The following is a 21,028-nucleotide window of genomic DNA, read 5'->3' on the forward strand; positions in this document are numbered from 1 at the left end:
ACAAGGTACCTTTCCTGAAGGGCAAACAAAAGTCCTTAACCAACAACAAGGTACCTTTCCTGAAGGGCAAACAAAAGTCCTTAACCAACAACAAGGTACCTTTCCTGAAGGGCAAACAAAAGTCCTTAACCAACAACAAGGTACCTTTCCTGAAGGGCAAACAAAAGTCCTTAACCAACAACAAGGTACCTTTCCTGAAGGGCAAACAAAAGTCCTTAACCAACAACAAGGTACCTTTCCTGAAGGGCAAACAAAAGTCCTTAACCAACAAGGTACCTTTCCTGAAGGGCAAACAAAAGTCCTTAACCAACAACAAGGTACCTTTCCTGAAGGACAAACAAAAGTACTTAACCAACAACAAGGTACCTTTCCTGAAATGCAAACAAAAGTCCTTAACCAACAACAAGGTACCTTTCCTGAAGGGCAAACAAAAGTCCTTAACCAACAACAAGGTACCTTTCCTGAAGGGCAAACAAAAGTCCTTAACCAACAAGGTACCTTTCCTGAAGGGCAAACAAAAGTCCTTAACCAACAACAAGGTACCTTTCCTGAAGGGCAAACAAAAGTCCTTAACCAACAACAAGGTACCTTTCCTGAAGGGCAAACAAAAGTCCTTAACCAACAACAAGGTACCTTTCCTGAAGGGCAAACAAAAGTCCTTAACCAACAACAAGGTACCTTTCCTGAAGGGCAAACAAAAGTCCTTAACCAACAACAAGGTACCTTTCCTGAAGGACAAACAAAAGTACTTAACCAACAACAAGGTACCTTTCCTGAAGGGCAAACAAAAGTCCTTAACCAACAACAAGGTACCTTTCCTGAAGGGCAAACAAAAGTCCTTAATCAACAAGGTACCTTTCCTGAAGGGCAAACAAAAGTCCTTAACCAACAACAAGGTACCTTTCCTGAAGGGCAAACAAAAGTCCTTAACCAACAACAAGGTACCTTTCCTGAAGGGCAAACAAAAGTCCTTAACCAACAACAAGGTACCTTTCCTGAAGGGCAAACATAAGTCCTTAACCAACAACAAGGTACCTTTCCTGAAGGGCAAACAAAAGTCCTTAACCAACAACAAGGTACCTTTCCTGAAGGGCAAACAAAAGTCCTTAACCAACAACAAGGTACCTTTCCTGAAGGGCAAACAAAAGTCCTTAACCAACAACAAGGTACCTTTCCTGAAGGGCAAACAAACTTTAAAGTGTAACCAAACGGGTCTGGCAAAAAAAAAAAAGATAAGTAAGAAAACACTAGGATATATTTATTTAAAACAGTTTCGATCTTGGGACCTTGAAGTGGTCAAGTTTGTAGGACTGAGGAGTTTTTTTTAACATATCTTAGTGTTTGTCTTATACAACAGCTGTTGGTAACCCATCAACAAGGTATATACCATACGTCTGGCAGGTATACGTCAATATGTTTATATTGCAGGTTGCTGCGTCGACGTGATCTCCATGTTATGACAACGTGATAGTTCATAGACGCCTCGACCTGGCCTTCCCCTTCCTGCTGCCATTTACGTTGGATTTTTCGTCTGGGCAAATCGCCTGATAGGGCTTTATTTTTCTGTCATACGATGACCGACACTCCGGCAGGGCTGTGGCAAAACGGCGTTAAGCTTAGGAACATGAGAAAATAGGGTAGCCTATAGCCCTATGACGGTCCATCGCAGCAGCAACCGCTGGCTAACAGGTGCTGAAATCAGGAGTCTGAATGTTGCCACTGCAAATCATAATCTACATTACAGGACTCCGACAGATGCCTATCATAGTGTAAGTTATGGGCTACTACTTGACTGGTAAACCTGGTAGCGCCGCTACCCTATTTCCTGACACCTGGACGCAGTAATAACAGGTACCTGGGTGCCAGTTGACTTGTGGCTGGCTGACATCCTGGAAAAACTGATATGCTAATGTCTGACACTGCTATGCAAAATGTGTTAGAAACCCAGTCCTGCTTGAAATATGTTCCAGGGAAAACGCTAAACACCTAAGGGCCAGTTCCAACTCTTTTAGAACAAGAGCCCTTCACTGGCATGAGAGTCAGCCCCACCATCCTGAATTATATATTATAATAAAAAAGAAGCGCTAAACCACAAGGGCTATACAGCAACCACCATCCTGAAGAGCGTTGGAGGTACAGAACTGAAGTGTTTGGTGAGAGGTATCTGCACAATGTGGTGTATCTAATGATGACAATATACAAATTCCGCTATTTACAACTGCCAAGACTGAGAGTGCAAATGAAGCAAGGAATGCAATTTTTTTTAAGTAAAATGGTAATAAATCGTTATATTAAACAAGTTTTATTTACAAGTTCTCGAGTAATTAACTGCACCAAATGTCCAATTAATAACAACATCAATAAGACATATTTAAACAGAAACTACCTATATCATTAATCTATTTTATTACTTGATAGTATAGTAACATCAAATGATGTCATCTTTAATTTTTGAAGAGGTGGAGAGGTAAGCCAGCGGAAGGCCTCTCATATGGCTAAAAGTTCCAGTGGTGGATAATCATATGAATACTAAGACCCGAGTCTGGATACATTTCTCCTATTTTGTGACGAATCTTACCTGTCCTAACAGAAAGGAAAGTACTTCACTCAATACTATATATACTATAACTTTGATGAGTTCCGCGAGCCTTTCTACTCTCGGAGCCCGGCCATTCGCCAGGCACCTCTAGACAACCCTAGAAAAATAGTGAAATATAGTTATACAAATCCTTCAACGGCTTAGGCAGATTATATATTACATAAATTTTAATAAGCGTAAAAGGACCAGGACTTTTCAACACTCTCCCTCCATACATATGGGGGATTACCAACAAACTCCTGGCTATCTTCAATAGGGAACTCAACAGGTTCCTTAAATCACTTCCTGATAAGCCGGCCTGTGGTGTATACGTTTGGCTCCAGGCGTCGGGCACTCAAAGCCTGATCAATCAAGCCAGCAACCAGAGAGCCTAGTCTAGAACCGGACAGCGGGGGAGATGACCTCCGGAAGTGACTACAAATAAAGTTACCGTATTTTCCGGCACATAAGGCGCACGAGTATATAAGAAGACGAGGTTTCCAAGCAGTTGTAACGTAACCTTAGTAAACAACTGCTAAAGCGTAACCTGACCTCGCGCGTATAAGGCGCAGGATGATTTTCCAAGACTTTTTTTGGGGGGAGGGGGATATAAATAGGCATATAAAAAATTGCCATAACTATAAATCACCACTTTTTGGGGGGAAGAGGAATGATGGGTGGGAAGAAAATGTTCCGAGAACACGTTAGTTATTATTAACTTAATACTCTAAACACCATCAAACAAAAAATGCACAGCGCAGATAATTATTTAGTTACATTACTTATCTGGCTATCTAAATCACTGATAATTAGTATCAACACTAAGGAAAATAAATTATTAATGAAATATCACGGCTCTTTCTTCGCCTTGCAAATATTTTAAAAGTCCATTATTTCCCAACATAAATCAAAGAGAACTCCCACAAATAAGAGGGAGAACTCCACAAATCAAGAAAGGCACTCTTAAAAACCAAAAGAAACTCCCACAAATAAGAAGGAAATCCCACAAATCACAAGTCTTCACCATGAGACCTTGAAGTCACACTATACTTAGCTAAACCTACACCAAGCTGGAATAAAGGGCGCTCTGTCCTTCTCCCTGACCCACTTCTTTTACCCGTCGCCCCCCTCCCCTTCCTCACTCTCTCTCCCATTCTCCCTCTCCCTTCCATGCTCTCTCTCCCTCCCATGCTCCCTCTCCCTCCCATGCTCTCTCTCTCTCCCATGCTCCCTCTCCCTCCCATGCTCACTCTCCCTCCCATGCTCCCTCTCCCTCCCATGCTCCCTCTCCCTCCCATTCTCACTTTCCCTCCCCCAGACGCAGACACCTCCCCCCCCTCTCACACAAAGGACTCGATCCCTGCAAGCACAACTAAGACAACTAGTTAAGTAAAGAATCAACAGGAAACCAAGAGAGCCCAAAGCTGAGGTTCAAAGCTGAGACTCGAAGCTGAGGTTCAAAATCCGCATTCACTCAATCAGGTAACTACACATTTCCTAGAAGGACGCAGGATACCTAAAAAGAAAATGTTAGTAAGGAAATAGAAAAATGAACCAGAATGCCGAGTGAAGAACCCACAAATTCAGTACCTGAACCCAAGCTGTTCCTTGATATACTTAAATGGCCTGTTATAGAAAATTTAGTTCTGTTTATATAACATGCTAACGATGTGGAAATAATGAGAATAACTGAGAAGTTCAGCAAGGCTTCGAAGAGATTGGAGTTACATGAAACAAGTGACCAATAGACTTCATTTCTGGCTAAGTGCAAATGAATGAGAATATGGAAGAAAGAAAACCGGATACTGGGTGTAGCTTGGCAGGAGACACTGGATACAGTCTGTGAGGAGACACACTACAGGTACCATACACAGTGGGCATATCAATGGTATAAAAAAAACTTGGATCGATTTGCATTCACAATTCTCAATAACTTTCACAGAATTATATTGGGTAAAGTCTGCTCAGCATCAGATTTGCTTTAAGGGGTTTGGCAAGTCCTGCTTCACGATGAAAACCACGAGTTAATTAACAGCTTCCTTGACCCCTACAAGGTGTTTGGATAATGAGTTTCACCTATATTTTTTTCTAGGCTCATGACAAACATGTCCAGAAGTATCACAGGAGATGGCATATTTGAATGATCTGATCGTCATGTCAAAAGACGTGCAGTTGCATCTTGAAATATTAGAAGTGGCAATGAGTATATTAGTTCAAGCTAATCCTAAAATAAATATATCAGTATGTCAGTTTCTGAAATCAGAAATAAAATTTCTTGGTCACGTAGTCACTCCTAGAGGGATGACGAGTGACCAAAATAACAAATGCTCAGAGCTTCCCTACCCCACAAAATTTTCATCTATTGTAGGCCCACTGACTCAGCTGCTTAAAATCTGCCAGTTCCTAGTCGGTGATACTTAGATGGAAGCAGTGGTAAAGATGACTTAAGTGGAGGTAACGGGTGGCAGAAAGGAAATGACATGAAGTCACCACCGCAGCCTGACAGGTAGATTTGTTCTGATAGCTGGCAGCAATGGAACACACTGCAGACGCTGGTCGTGTCGACGGTCGTTTCTTTGGGGGATAACTTGACTACATGTCAATTATTAGGGCGCTGGAGGAAGATGTCTTGGCAATGATAAGCTCACAACTTCCGAGGATCCTCTGTGACGGATTTGGCATCGGGACAAGACTGAATTCAAGGTGTAGAAACAAAAAGCAATAGAGTTCTTACAAATTCTTAAAAAGATTTTGCCTCGATTTTTGGGTATCCAATGATCTGAAGTGTAGACGAATGGCCTAAGTATGATTGTAGAGCTGCAAGTATCATGATGAGTGAAGGTATATGTGGTAGACCTAGGGGCACTGGCAATGTTATGGGTTATCCTCCTCTCGAGAATTATGATAGACAGGCTAGTCCGCCAATTTGTCTGGGGGTTTCCAGGTGATATCCTGGCCAAACATTGGGTTCTAGATGAGAAAGTTACAAGGCTTCCACAATGGTCTCTGTTTCTTAAGGAAGGAGGCAAGTCTATAGCAATGCATCTCAACCCTAGGTCTCTAGTCCGACTGCTGAGAGCTAGGAAGCTCCAGGTCATTTGAATTTCTGCTTATCTACAGAAGAAACAGTAGCCTATGACGTCAATGTTGGTAAGGTTTGAAATGCCTCGACTGGGAAAGGCCATTAAATAGGAACCCTTACTGACACAATAACATATACGATCACATGGCGTTTTCTACCAACACAATGGGCGGATGGTGAGCTGCTTAGATACCTAAATTCCGTCAGGTTCTCTTAAAATCAACGCGAATCAATGCGACTGAAAATGTAGGTGGCAAATATTCCATAGCAGCACAAATCTGGTGTAAACAACACAATAAAAAACAGATGGTAAACATGAACCATATAAGATATATGTCAGAGCCAAATTCGCCAAACTACAAGAAGTATTATGGGTATTACTCACCTGAAATAGATTAGCTGTCAGTTCCTGCAGTTCGTTTTCAACCTCGTCCCTAATCTTAGATAACCGCTCCACTTCGTCCTCTTTGTGTTTTAGCTCGTCCTTTACCTTCTCCAGCTGCTCTTCGACGTCTTCAAGTCTCGAAGGCTGTGATCCATTGACCACCTCACACGACCCGTTTAAAGAGTGTCCGTTCATTTCAACCACTTTAGCTGGAGAATGTGTGGAAGAGGAGGAGGAGGACGAGGAAGAGTTGGATGTGGACGAAGAGGCTGAGGAGGTGGAGGATGAGTGTGACCTATTAGAGCTGCTCGATATAGACTTAGTGGGGGATGAGGCTGGAGTGACCGAGATTTTGGGGGTGTTATGGCCATTACTGACCCCAGTTTCCTGCAGGCGAAACTGCACTTCGCTGAGAGACAAGGCATCCGTCGACCCTTCCTCGCCGGAGCCATTCTGCGACTGATCGGCCTTCGCCAGATAACCCGCACCCTTTTGAAGTGCCTCAGCGTAAGCCTCCAGGTCCAGATTAGCCGCGTCGAGTAGTAGACGAGCACTAGGCGCATCTAGGAGAAGCCTCGGTGAGTATGGCGCTACTATGTGCCCATCGGAGGTGAGCCCCCTGGAGGCCATGACGTGGCACTTTAGTGCCGTCACCTTGGCCCTTACGTCCTGCCGCCAGCCGTCCACTTCAGAGACTTCGGTGTGGTCCTCCTGGGACGGCCGCGACGCCCCCAGCCCCGTGGACGCGGACACCGCCACACTCATTACTATCACTCCGCCACCACAACCATCTGAAACAACACACTGCCGTTAGTGCTCTACGTCTATATTAACTCCATAATACATTACCAAGAGCGCTGAGTGACCTACTAGGTCAAAACGCTCTTCAAATATCAAAACTGCCTTTCTTCCATAATACACGTCACACGTGGGTTTAAAAATTCATGCCCATGTGGTTTAAAACCCACATATCCATGTGGGTTTGTACATCCCTTAAATATCATGAAGTACACATACAAATATGACATTAATATCTGTACAAAATATTTTTTCTGGTACAACGCACAAGGTATTTTTTTCCAAAGAATTATAAATACCCTCCCCTTCCCTGGATCAAACTTGATTGCCCCCATTCCCCAAGTGCTCTATGACCGAGTTTAGCGATTCCCCATAAATTTTTAAGTAATAAACTTCTAATACAATACGCTGCAACTTCACATTGCATAACAATGCCCAAGCTTATTTCAAGTATTATTATTATTATAATCAAAAAGAAGCGTTAAGCCACAAGGACTATACAGCTTATTTCAAGTAACAATAAAACATTACGAGAAGCAAACCAAAATACTGACTATAATCGCTCTCTCCAGGTCATAACCTTGCTACACACACTGCTTAACTCGCCTCATGCACCACTTAATTTCAAGACAGCAGAAGAAATACGCTTCAAGATTAGACTCTGCAGATTATTACTATTACATTTATGGAGGCGCACTAAACCCGCAGGGATCATACAGTATTGGGTGAATAGCCAGCAGCAGGCTTAATCCAATAACAGGAGGCCAGATCAAATTCCTTGGACGAAAAGTCCTCACAGGTACCAGAGCCTTGCAAGGTGGCTTGCTGAAGAACTATTATTATAGGAAGGAGGATGACGAAGTTGATCTCACGTTTCAGAAACCTATCTTACTACAATAAATTAAAGGCACTGAATTTGTACAAATGGAAATAGGAATAAAGGGCCAGGGCTTGCAGCAACTGATTCAAGTTGAAAAATTTAGATTTAGAAAAGATATTGGGAAGTATCATCAAAAGAGCTAAGGTAGCGTCATGGGGAAGGGGTCTCTTTGGTTAGTTTTAAATATAGGTTGGACGGATATATGAGTGGGTGAGAGCTGGACATGCACAGCACAAGCCAATAGGCCTACTGCAGTGTTTCTTCGTTTTTGTGTGATGATTTTTTTTAAATATATCTGTATATGGTTGTTTATATAAATGTAGCTAAATATCTTTTTAGCTTTAAAGAAATGAACATCGCAGATTGCCTTTTTTACGCCAGTTTACTTATAAAACTATATTCTGGTGCTCCCCATAACCTCATTCTCAGATAACTCCCACAAGTGGGGAACATGACTGTTGACGCGGATCACAGCAGACCTGCTCAGTGATGAGGGAACCGCTGTGTATTAGCTAGGGTTCCACCCCTTGGAAAAAATTCAATGGTTCACATATAGTGTCCTATTTCTACACATTACTCGGTGTATATGTGATTATTAATACCACAATTTTCATTTGTGCATTTATGTACTCGTTGGTTTACATTTGTGTTAGGATTAAGTTTTAGCACTAAATCCGTGTGGGTTATTAGGTGTAGAGTGGAGGACGCAGAGACAGTGGCAATTCGAGACACACACCAACCTGACTGATCAGAAGCCAAATGGAGGATTAAGCCTCCATCACGCCTGCTCTTAATAGCCCATATATATGGGTTTAGTACAATAATTTCTCTCCTAACACTAATATAAAGACAAGTAACTTTCTGATCCCTGATTGGAATGTGATGCTTAATTTCTTCACAGAGTGGACCAGTACGCCAGCCTCAAGATAAATTCCCTCAATTTCCGTGACAAACAAATACCACCAGGAAGACGGAAGCACCAAAAAAACAAATAACTTAAAAAAATAAAAGAATATATTAAAGAAAATTTCACATTAAACAGAGCTCCAGTTATCTATGACCCTTGTGGGTTTAGCGCTTAGTTCTGATAGTAGTAATAATAATAGTACAGTTATCTATTGATGAAAATGTCTTATCATGCAGTGTTTTGTATAGCGAGTGCAAAGTGAAACTCCGAGTTTTATCTAAGCTTATAGTTATTTATTTATATAAAAGATGCCGTGAAAACATACTTCTAATAGTGAAACATTAGAAATGATTAAAACAGTGGTGAAAACAATGTAATTAATATTGGAGAAGCGTAACCACGCTCATCAAGTATCAGTGACGACTTTGCAGTGGTAATCCAGTACCGTATTAATAACTGACACCCTCACGATGACTTGGTAAATTCCAATCTGGTTACTAGAAAAACCTTACGAGGAAATTGCAGACGCTTCGCTGAAGGACTAGGTCAACACGCAAAAATTTAAATTAGTCTGTTAGGTTTAAAACCTATTGACTGCATGAGGGTCATAAGGGTACATTAACAGTATTTTAATGTTTAAAAATAACTGTATACACCATGTGTCAGATAAATTTGCTACATTTACCTTCTTGTTCTGTTAATGTGTGCATTTGGTCAATGTGGAAAAATATATAATATTTAACGCTAATTACATAAAAACAAAAATACTGTTAGCGCCATATCTTGCACTTATTCCGTTTTTAAACCCTAGCTATGATTTATATATTTGTTTGTTAACAAAAGAATAAGCACACCCTAAGAAAATCAACATTAACCTATGGAAACCTCACACCACAGTGGTTTAAATGACAGGAGGAATGTCAGTTGAAGCAGCCAGTGCTGCAACCAACGGGATTGCAACACAGGAGAGCACCTGCCATTACATTTCTGTTTAGAGTTAAACCCGTTTATGTCATTCAGCTCTGAACTGTCTCCAGTGTTTACAGCCTACCTGTCCTCCAAACAGGGCGTGCGTTAGTGGACGCATTACTAGTGTATTTCTGCCCACCTACGTAACTGTTCAGAGCAAACAGATACTACTCTTACACGAGTGAAATGAAAGCCTAATACATAATTTGAACTCTGGCAGGACTGCTTATTTTTTTTTCTATCGTTAAAATGTAAGATGACATTTTCATTACAGTAATTTAAGAGTCGTGAGTTAATTACAAAAATCCAAAATTAGAACTCAAATATGGTCTTTCATCACCTGCTGTGATGGCAAAGCATTCCATGTCATCGTAAAATCATCATAAATAAATGCAAATAAAATTCACATGAACTCTTAGGTGAAGTAAAGTCAACCTGAACTTGATTGTGTCTAAGCGATGACTTGCCCTCAACGGTACACAGGCTAGTACAAACCTGTTTTGTTTCACGGACATCCACCTCCAGTACACCAGTTGCGAATGAAGCATCCCCGATGCAATGGGTAAAAATAATAATAATGGCAATTGTTGTATATGTTCTAAGAAGGAATATCATTATACGACGAGGATTTGCTTAATTAAGACGCAACAACAGCCTCAATATCAACAAACGGCAGGCCACCTATAGTAAAAATAGACTACTTACTCCCCAGCCAACAAACATCCCTCCCAGTCAACCCCCCCCCTAAGCCAATACCCTACGCATTCTCGGCCGACACCCCACCCACACCAAGCCAACACCCAACCCACCCTCAGCCAACATCCCCTTTGTTACTACCAACCATTCTGCACTCATTACACTTATCATCCTGCTCATTCAAACGAGTTTAATTTCTCATTCTCCTCCCTAAGAATTAGAACCTCCTCCTTTAAAACTCTTAATTCTGCTTTAAAACTCAACAACACTCCACAAAGCCTGTTGAGCATCCATGTTAGCGGACACAATGCTGGAAATGTCCTGAGAAAGCCACACACATTATCAGTGAATGTCAAAAAAAATTACAAACTTGCTCAAGGACAACTTCCTTCAACTGCAAATGTAAACCAACCTCCCCAAATATAAACCAGCCCCATAAATATAAACCAACCAAAGGGTAATTCAATGCCTGATATATCAAGGAACCCAATCACAACATACATATTGAAACCATAACACAAAGTTATGAGAAAAGGATTGTTATGGGCATCTTAAAGTTGTACCTCAAAGAACAAAGTATTCATTGGTACCTATCTTAATGGTATACCTTGAACAACGTTCTCCTGTAGCTCAGTTTAAGTGCGCATTCCTTCTGGAGAAAGCGGTGATTAACATCGTACTTGTGGCCATATCTACATGTATTTAAATCTTTTCTTTTCTAGAATGGTATGGATCTAACCAGTTATACGCCGGGGTTTTCGCCCCAAAATCACAAATAGTTTCTAAATTATAAGCAAGACTTAATGTTGAATTGACAAAGTCCAACACAAAAAAAGGCTTGAAATAATTATCCCATTATTAGTCTTTCCCTGTGTATTTTGATCATTTTTATGTGATTGTGAATTTAATTAGCATGTGTGAAGAAATACATTTTGCAACACAATACCAACACGGGACTGGAAATATGATAGTAGTGTCCATGTACCACAGTATGGAGTAGTAGTAACAGGAACACCACGTTATCAAGGTGACCTTCAGTGACTGTTGAGTATTAATACCTTTATGTTACATAAGCATAACTATGCTCGTGGTGTCCCGTTTCCAGTATTTATCATATAACTGAACTAATTAGTTACCGTATTAGTTACCGTAATTTACAATCACGGAGTGAAAGTGCTGCAATGATTCTGTTGTAAATATGCTTTTAATTGATAAAAAAAAAAATCCAAGAGTAATTTATGAGAATCGAAGTTAATTAAAAAAAATCCAAATTGAGCTACTTTCACCATTTGGTATGAAATATTTCCCAATTTATTATTAATCCACAAAACGGGGAGAAAGTTTTTGACAACGTTTCGGTTCCTCCTGAATAATGTCTTGCTAATAGTCCAGGACAAATGGAAACGTCATCTAAAGTTTCTTCTTTAAATTGCGAATTAACAGAGTATCGTTACAGCCTCGCTACTACTACTTATTATTCAGTATTACCCAGCACTTGTAAATATTCCCAAACCGTTCCAAAAATATTACATAACCCTAATCGGTACCTCACCAAAACCACTCAAAATTTCCCCATGACTATTATCTAGTGTTTACAGCGTTTAGTCATGGGATCTGCCTTAATAGCTAATATAGATAACGTAGAGATAACTAACTCATCACACGGTAGATATTAAACACATTTCGTAAACTGATAACCAAATACACATGATAACTGAGTATACAAGATTAAGGGCACCACGCTGTCGAAAAATGAGGCGTGAAATATTCAGTTGTGTAAAGAATGCTGAATACTGCTGTGCCCTTGTGTATAACATTTGTACATAATTTAGATACAAGTATACAAAAATATATTTACAAATGTGCATTATAAATACACAGATATTCATATAGTTTATATAACACTCTTGGCTATACCATATTTACGCAATGACCCCTATTCATTATGGTAATATAAACATCTAAGAATATAAGTAATATTCCTTATGAGTTATACAAACACGTATATAATCAACCGGATTGCGCTGGTTGTGCGAGCCTGCGGGCCGCTAGCACAAACAGCCTGGTTGACCACGCGGTCAACAAGGAAACCCAGCCTGAGGCTCAGGGTGCGCTGAGGGAACGAACCCTCGAAACCGGTCACAGGTAAAACATATGTCACATAAAAATCACATGATACTTAAAATTTACACCGAATTAAAAGTCAGCGAGACATCACTAGGCCTTAAATTATTGTTGACTGAGTAAAGGAGAAACACGAAAAGCAGACTTTTATTGATAAGTGTCACGTTCATGACACACAAGCTTCTGTTAAGTCTTCGTGAGATGTTGGGAGAATTCTTGAGAATATCTCACCAGGTCTAGCGCAGTGACTAATATTAAATCTTGCAAATCTTCAAAGGCTACCAGAAATCAGTGTTTATATATATATATATATATATATATATATATATATATATATATATATATATATATATATATATATATATACACACTTGACGTGCTGTTGGAGTGTGAGCAAAGTAACATTTATGAAGGGGTTCAGGGAAACCGGCAGGCCGGACTTGAGTCCTGGAGATGGGAAGTACAGTGCCTGCACTCTGAAGGAGGGGTGTTAATGTTGCAGTTTAAAAACTGTAGTGTAAAGCACCCTTCTGGCAAGACAGTGATGGGGTGAATGATGGTGAAAGTTTTTCTTTTTTGGGCCACCCTGCCTTCGTGGGAATCGGCCAGTGTGATTATATATATATATATATATATATATATATATATATATATATATATATATATATATATATATATATATATATATAATGTATATACAGTTTTTTTTAAAGCCCAACCGACAGATTTAAGTATTCTTGATAATAGTTTACTGAACTGTGGCCTTAATGCTCTCTTGAGTAGATAAGGGGTCATCTTGAGATTTCGGAAGAAAGAATGGTTGGGGGTAGGGGGTGGGGGCAGCGTCAAAGTTCCTGCGGCCTGGTCTCCAGGGATCAAGCATGGCTGATTAACTCAAGTTTCCTCTTGAAGACAATGTGTTAAATATTCTTGGTTATTTTACGATTATCGAGTTATCTCTTAGTATACTCATGGCACTCCTGCTTTTTACTGTAGTATTTTGTACCCCTTTCCATGCCTCTTGCTTTCAAGGTTAGGTTAAGTAAGGTTTGTCTGGGAACAGGACAAGTGTTTCCTGACGCGGGCCTTAGTCTGACGATGACCCGCCGCTGGAGCTTTTGGTCATTTGACAAAGGCCTTCCGCTGGCTTACCGGTCCACCCCTTTAAAAATTATGGTCATAGTTATAACCATTTAGTATCTCTTGCTTTCAAGGGGAGTGATTTCTATGTTCAGGTTTGTTAGACTTTAAGTTTGACAAATTATTAAAGGAACAATTTCAGAGCTCGTCACCATCGAGCAACATCTCTTGCCTGAATCACCATAACTCTCTTGTTGTTCACAACAGCCAGCCCTGCCATCCGTCTTTTCTTCCATCAACCAGACGGCGTTCATCACAACTGACCCTGCTAACAGATGCATTGGTTCTGCCTACTTTTGCAGGTCTGTTTACCCACTACCGGTTCTGGCGACTTCGTATACTCCACATACGTCCTCTGAGGTGTGCCATCATCAGCTAATTCTCACAGACCTCCGATGATCTTCGTTCAATTTACCTCCTCCTACGGTGCCACTCTTGCCACAGCCATTCCTCCGCTAGAATTTCCTGCCGCCACTCCTGCTGTGGCATCATTACCTGCATTCAAAGTCGTGTACGTTTCATCGATTCTCTGGTACCATTTGCTTTCAAGGGGAGTGATTTCTATGTGTAGGTTTGTTAGGCCTAAAATTTGACAAATTATTAAAGGAACAGTTTCAGAGCTCGTCACCATCGAGCAACATCTCTTGCCTGAATCACCATAACTCTCTTGTTGTTCACAATAGCCAGCCCTGTCATCCGTCTTTTGTTCCATCAACCAACTGTGTTTTGTTCCATCAATTTACCTCTCCTCCTAGGAACGCCTGGCAGCACTTGACTTGTACTCACTGCAGCGCAGGCGAGATATATAATAATCTACACCTGGAAGATTCTGGAGGGACTGGTCCCTAATCTGCACACAGAAATCACTCCCTACGAAAGCAAAAGACTTGGCAGGCGACGCAACATACCCCCCGTGAAAAGTAGGGGCACCACTTGTACACTAAGAGAAAACGCAATAAGTGTCCGGGACCCAAGACTGTTCAACAGCCTTCCATCAGTCATAAGAGGCATTACCAATAAACCCCTGGTTGTCTTCAAGAGGGAGCTGGACAGATACCTAAAGTCAGTGCCGGATCAGCCGGGCTGTGGGTCGTACGTTGGACTGCGTGCGGCCAGCAGTAACAGCCTCGTTGATCAGGTCCTGATTCACCGGGAGGCCTGGTCGTGGACCGGGCCGTGGGGGCGTTGATCCCCGGAATACCCTCCAGGTAGTGCCACTCTTGCCACAGCTACACCTCGGCTAGAATTTCCTGCCGCCACTCCTGCTGTGCCATCATTACCTGCATTCAAAGTTGTGTACGTTTCATTGATTCTCTGGTACCACTGAGGTGGAATAGGAATACCGTCACCTCGCAACAAAATAACACAATAACGGCGTCACTGGACGGAAAAAAAACAGTAGCTTTCACTCTACAAATAAGCGGCTCTAGACTTAAAGATCTATCAACTACTCTAGAGTTATTAAGGCCTCAGTATCTACTAACAAGTATGCTTTAATCCCGAAAATACAAAATATGTAATAAACTTTATATACACAAAGAAAATATAAATCTGCTCAGTCTTGATCGACCGTCAGTATATGTAAGCTTATCTGTGACCTAGAAATATCACTAACCACCGGCAACGAAGGCGTCTTATACTTAACCAACCAGCTTATCTAGCAATGTAAATTTAAGGAATATATTGCTATTGTACCATCCTCTTAGTTTGACATTCCAAAGAGTGCACGCAAAGAGTTACTCTTACCGAAGAGATATACGACTGCTATAGGCCTAAGTAAAGGCAACCTAAATAACTTATAGAGACAAGATGCGACAGACGATGCCACATTGCTGCTTCTGGATATTGTCTTCATACCCATACCTACCGCCGTAACGTCCTTGCATCCAACCCGAATGCCTGCAATGAGTAGAGTTCAAATCCTCGACATACACTAGTAGTAACCATCTTTTGTCTTGACATTCAGGCTTCTATGTAGCTTAATCCTTAATCATACCATATTCTCCCTCTTAGAAACACCACTGTGACTTTCCCTTTAGAAATAGCACCATGACTCCCCTTTAGAAAAGAAAAAAACAGTAGAAACCCCTTAAACCATTAATATGGATCCTCCTCAGAAACACCAGCAGCGCTTCCCTTAGACACACCACCGTAGTTTCCCCTTAGCCACACAAGCACAGGTTCCCAGGCCCACTAGTGGGTCGGGTTCAAAGGTCACCAGAGGAAGAGAAAGGTCAAATGAGCAGAGATAATAACCAGAGATTACCTTCTCCCTCAGGCACGAGGTTAAAACTTGAAAAACAATGAGCTACCCCGTACGTGACAGTGTAGCCACGTACAGTTATCGTAGCCACATACTTAATATCGTAGCCACGCACGTTATCGTAACCACGTACATGATCGGAGACATGTATAAACTTGTGTCAACATACAAACGTGCGCAGATATACATACGCGTGTGGACATAGAAATATGTATAGCCATAGAAACGTGCAGCCATACAAACAGGTTATAAATATATCTAAAGAGCTTATAAGCAAAGAAAGAAAATGACTTAAGTGGATATCAAATCAAACATTGTCACCTAATACACAAACATAATAACTGCTAACTTGTGCAAGGTTAGCGTCTAATGAATTACAGTAATTCCACAATAAAATATATTTGTCATCAAGTGATATTAATATCATAGGACAGCAAGCTTATACTATTCGGCTTCTAATACCTGTTTTCCAACACATATTTTTTTAGACTAAGACAAAACGCTAGATTACACATTTCCTCTGCCCCACCTCCTTCCAAAAAATTAGATGAACACGTTAGTTTCAAGTCAAAAGTAACAAATGACTCTTATTCCCTTGTAGCAGAAACTGATGAACTACGATTATCTTTGAGAAAACCGGACAGATAGAACCTCCAATGACTCCATTAACCATCATTTCAAATCAATATGTGAAACATAGGCCCTAATGTGATCTCCCTCACCTAGTAACCCTCGCCAGGCACCACGTGGCACCAGTCTGGCCTCAGCACGCACGACTGCTCACATTGGAATGTTAAATATCAGGGCCTCGTCGCCCCTTCCCACATCCCCTCCCCTCAACCCCTTAACTTCCGGAGTTTCCCAGGCATGGTGTAGAGTTGCCAGTTAGTAGGGAAGACACATCTTTTAATAAGACTAATACAATAAATTCTTGTTGTCAATGAGAGCAGAGACAAAGTATCATAGTCAATACACGCAAGGAATATTAACCTAGTTTCAAGAACCTCTACTTGGAAAGTGAAGATAAACACTCGTCACTACGAGGACTTGGGGAAGCAACACACGTTTTACACCAATAACACGAGCCAAGACATAACTTTCTCCTGGTATCGACAAGACCATTTTTACCACTCACTAGAAGGCACGAAAACTTTCCTTTACCTGTGTGTTCAACTACGGAAAACCAGTTAGGGGTAAGCTAATATACCCTGAAATGTCACTATTAATTATCGAGTATAACACACACCCCTTCCCTTCTATCGCCTGAGGTGACAGTTCCAGCCAATGCCATTATTAATGATGTATACAACAAATGAAGGTCACAGCAACTCAGTACATTTAAGAGACACATCAAGCCCCCTCGCACAGAGTAATAAAAACCAAGGTGAGAATATTAGTGCATATATATATATATACGAAATTTGTTTTGGTCCTCCCCCTTTTTTACGTATTAAAAGTATTCTTGCCTTAATGAAATTCATGAAACTGATCATTTTTAAACCTAACAACCACCCCCATCCCTCGCTGACCCAACTTTTCTACCATATCTGGGCACACAAACTTTGTTAGGTAAGTCTATTGCCTGCACATGTCTCCTCATTAAGGCTGTATTTCACTTGTACATTAATATCAAGGATACTTTAAAGTACATAATACCTTAAGGTAAAAATCTATGTATATGTAGTGCTTTTTTTAGTTTATAAAACAGTGATCACTTTACCAAGTAAGCAAAATGTATTCACTGTACAGTATTAACTCAAAGACTCACGTCTGAACATCATGAAATTAATATGTTTCATTGAAGTAAAATAATACTAGCTAAATTCATGACCAAAACTAGGTTAGGTAGGACTAGGCTGAAATATATTACGTTCAATATATATATATATATATATATATATATATATATATATATATATATATATATATATATATATATATATATAATTATATATATAATATATATAATTATATATATATATATATATATATATATATATATATAATTATATATATAATATATAAAATTATATATATAATATATAAAATATATATATATATATATATATATATATATATAATATATATATATATATATATATATAATATATATAATTATATATATATAATATATATAATTATATATATATATATATATATATATATATATATATATATATATATATATATATATAAGGTTGATAAGTTTTGGTGCAAAATTAAAAAAAAAATGCAGTAGGTCTACTGTAACAGTAGAATGTATGGGAATACCGCTGAGCTGTAGATGATAAAAACAAAAGTAGCAATTCGAAACTTTAACAAGACCATGTATACCATAATTGCAGTTTTTTAACTGGGCTTAAAAAAAAGCCGGATGTGTAGCCGAAACGTTCCGAATAGTTTCCAATTACTGTTTTTGTCTTTTTCACCTAGTACGTCTATTAGTCCATGCTAGTTAAGTCCTCAAATTCATCAATTCAAACTCGTATATTTGTCAGTTCCAATCAGCTAAAGTTAAGTCTCCCAAGATTACCACATTATCGTGCCTTGAAACCTTAACGATTTCGTCCCAGAGTAGCCTATCTTGGCTTTTATTTTTTTTTTAATTTCATGTCCAAGAAATTTTACCCACAGATTGCCTGTTCTTTTAGCCTATTGCATAAAAAAGGCTAAAAGAACAGGCAATCTGTGGGTAAAATTTCTTGGACATGAAATTAAAAAAAAATAAAATAAAAGTCAAGATAGGCTACTCTGGGACGAAATCGTTAAGGTTTCAAGGCACGATAATGTGCCTTGAAACCTTAATGTCACAGAAGTAACAGCATCGACATTTCCTGCATATACACAATCCAACTTGTTTATCTTGTTTCTAGCACTAAGAATATTTGTATAATATATAAGTTTTTCGTCTGTTTTCTTTCCCTGTTCATCTTTACCTTTCCAATATTTACGATATCGTAATCTTTTCTTTTTTATTATTTTTTTTTTTGTTAAATCTACTTGTTTAATTTTATCAAAATATTTTACTCTATTCTTTGGATAACTGTTACTGGCAAAATTCACAGTACAACAAACCTTATCCTCCCCCCCCACACACACACATACCCATACCTTTAACTTTTTTTTCAGTTTAAAGGCCCCTCAAGAGGAGTAATTAAAGCTACTACCCCTGCTCTACATAAATATACACCATCTCTAACAAATAAGTCATTCTTGTTACAGAAGAGATCCCAGTTGGAGGCAGGTAGTTTTGATATTTAAAAAGCACTTAAACTGTGTAGATCATCCAGCATTCTTGGCCATAAAAAAGGTTTCGACGCACATAAAGAAAGCAAAGATAAAATTAACCAATAAAAACTACTAACATAAATAAAATGTAAAAAAAATAAATACTATCATACCAAGTTAAATTAACAGCATCAGTTAAAAGTCCCATTAAGTTATTAATGTCAAAAGACTCAAAAGATCACTACAGCCCCCCCCCCGAATTGCGTAATTAAAATAAAACCAGGATGAAAGCAGAGAAGCCTAAACAGTGGGAAAACTGTTAAGATGTATTCAACAGTCAGCAGCACACAACAAGCTACACGGGAGGGTCAAATATCCACATCCTGCCGAACCCTGCATAACTTGCTTCTCATCTGTAGAGCCCACCACTTCCCAAGGACATATCTGCAGGTATGGCCCATGAAGTCGCTATATGACAAAAGTCTTATTATACACACCGTGTTTGCTACAGCAGCTTTTGCCTCAGAATCTTCCCGTTAATTTTCCAGCACACTAACATGGCCCGGGCATCAACAGAACTCCATATCCTTGTGCTTTGCCTGGAGAGAAGTTAATCACTCCTGGAGCTTTTGGATCACAGGGTGGATAGAAACATACCGGGCCTGGGAATGAGTACACCATGGACTGAGATCCAACGAAGCCAGCTCTCATGATAAGAGCAGCAGAGACTGAGCAACGAGATTTCGTGGGGATCAGCAGTTAACACAGGTCCTAGTTGCCAATGAATGATGCTGTAATTTTCCTACGCTACCTGTTTAGTACGCAATTAATATCAGTTGCTCTAAACAACCATTCGCTGCCAAACCCTCTCCATGGCAGAATGCTATACTAATTACATCGATCACTGGTCTATATGTACTTGGCAAGCAGGTCCTCGCTCCTATGCTTCCCAAAATCATTACTTTCAGCAGTGAAGCAAGTAAATTCGTTCCCATTACTGCCTTCACCTTTATACCTTTGAAGGCTTTTCAGAATTTTGTTACACCCTGAGCCCAGCAGGGGTACGGCGTCTGGTGCTTGCCTAATCAATTAGCCTGTTGCTGCTGAGCGCCTGCTGGCCCACATATCCACCACAGACTGGTTTATCTGGAATTTGGTTGAGGTACCTGCCAAGTTTCCTGCTGAAGACGTTTACACTTGTTCTGGCAGTGTTTCTGATATATCTTTGGTAAGATGTTAAAATAATCTGCTAACTATATGTATCATCCCAGCCCCAGGAAAACACACAATTTCCTCTTCCTATCCTTGTTACAGAAAGCCCTATCCATAAATCTAATCTAGGAATCGCCCACTGCTCCAACACTTTTACCTTCCCTAGTGGCTTTCCTTGAAACCCCGATGACCGCAGCGTAGAAATTGGTAGTCTCAACTGCTGCTCCTTCGACCTTCTTCGCCTCAGCTTTAATCCTTCCTTACCCAGCTGCTGGGCCTTATTCAGCTTTATCTCCTCTAGCTCTCTTTTCAGTGGAGACACCTTAATACCCAGCTGCTGGGTATCCTCTTCCTTATTCCAGAGATGAATCATCTCTCTAAAAAGTTTTATCTCCTCTAGCTCTCTTTTCAGTGGAGACACCTTAAACACCAGCGCAAGCACTGAGAATCCTCCGAGAACGTCTTCTCAGGATATTGTTCAACTCACTAGTGTGCATTTCAACCAAAATAATACATACATTTTTTGGAAAATATACTTTTAGACCATTTCAGATTATTTTACTCTGTGCCTTAATAAAACACGAAATATACACCTGTCGGTGTATATCACCTGTGAACACACATCAAATGACCCAGATATTGTGAGGGGTAAGCCATGCCCGGCCAGATTAGCGGACTGGCTATAAAGCTCGCCTAATGATCCTGATCGCCCCCCTCCCCCTCATCGCCATTCTGCCTACACCAAAACATTTTAACATTTCCTGGT

General features: G+C 40.0%; 1 protein-coding gene across 3 annotated transcripts in view; it reads right to left on the reverse strand.

Annotated features, from left to right (window-relative positions):
- LOC128685786 (guanine nucleotide exchange factor for Rab-3A) overlaps positions 1-21,028 on the reverse strand; it is a 226,125-nt gene that overhangs the window by 165,387 nt on the left and 39,710 nt on the right. For all 3 annotated transcript variants that reach the window (XM_070087858.1, XM_053772441.2, XM_053772438.2), the window contains exon 2: positions 6,046-6,836. In XM_070087858.1, the coding sequence (XP_069943959.1) occupies positions 6,046-6,810 (765 nt within the window). In that variant the 5' untranslated portion in view covers positions 6,811-6,836. The remainder of the gene's footprint in view (positions 1-6,045; positions 6,837-21,028) is intronic.

Source organism: Cherax quadricarinatus, chromosome 23 (genome assembly GCF_038502225.1).
Source record: "Cherax quadricarinatus isolate ZL_2023a chromosome 23, ASM3850222v1, whole genome shotgun sequence".
Taxonomy (NCBI): domain Eukaryota; kingdom Metazoa; phylum Arthropoda; class Malacostraca; order Decapoda; family Parastacidae; genus Cherax; species Cherax quadricarinatus.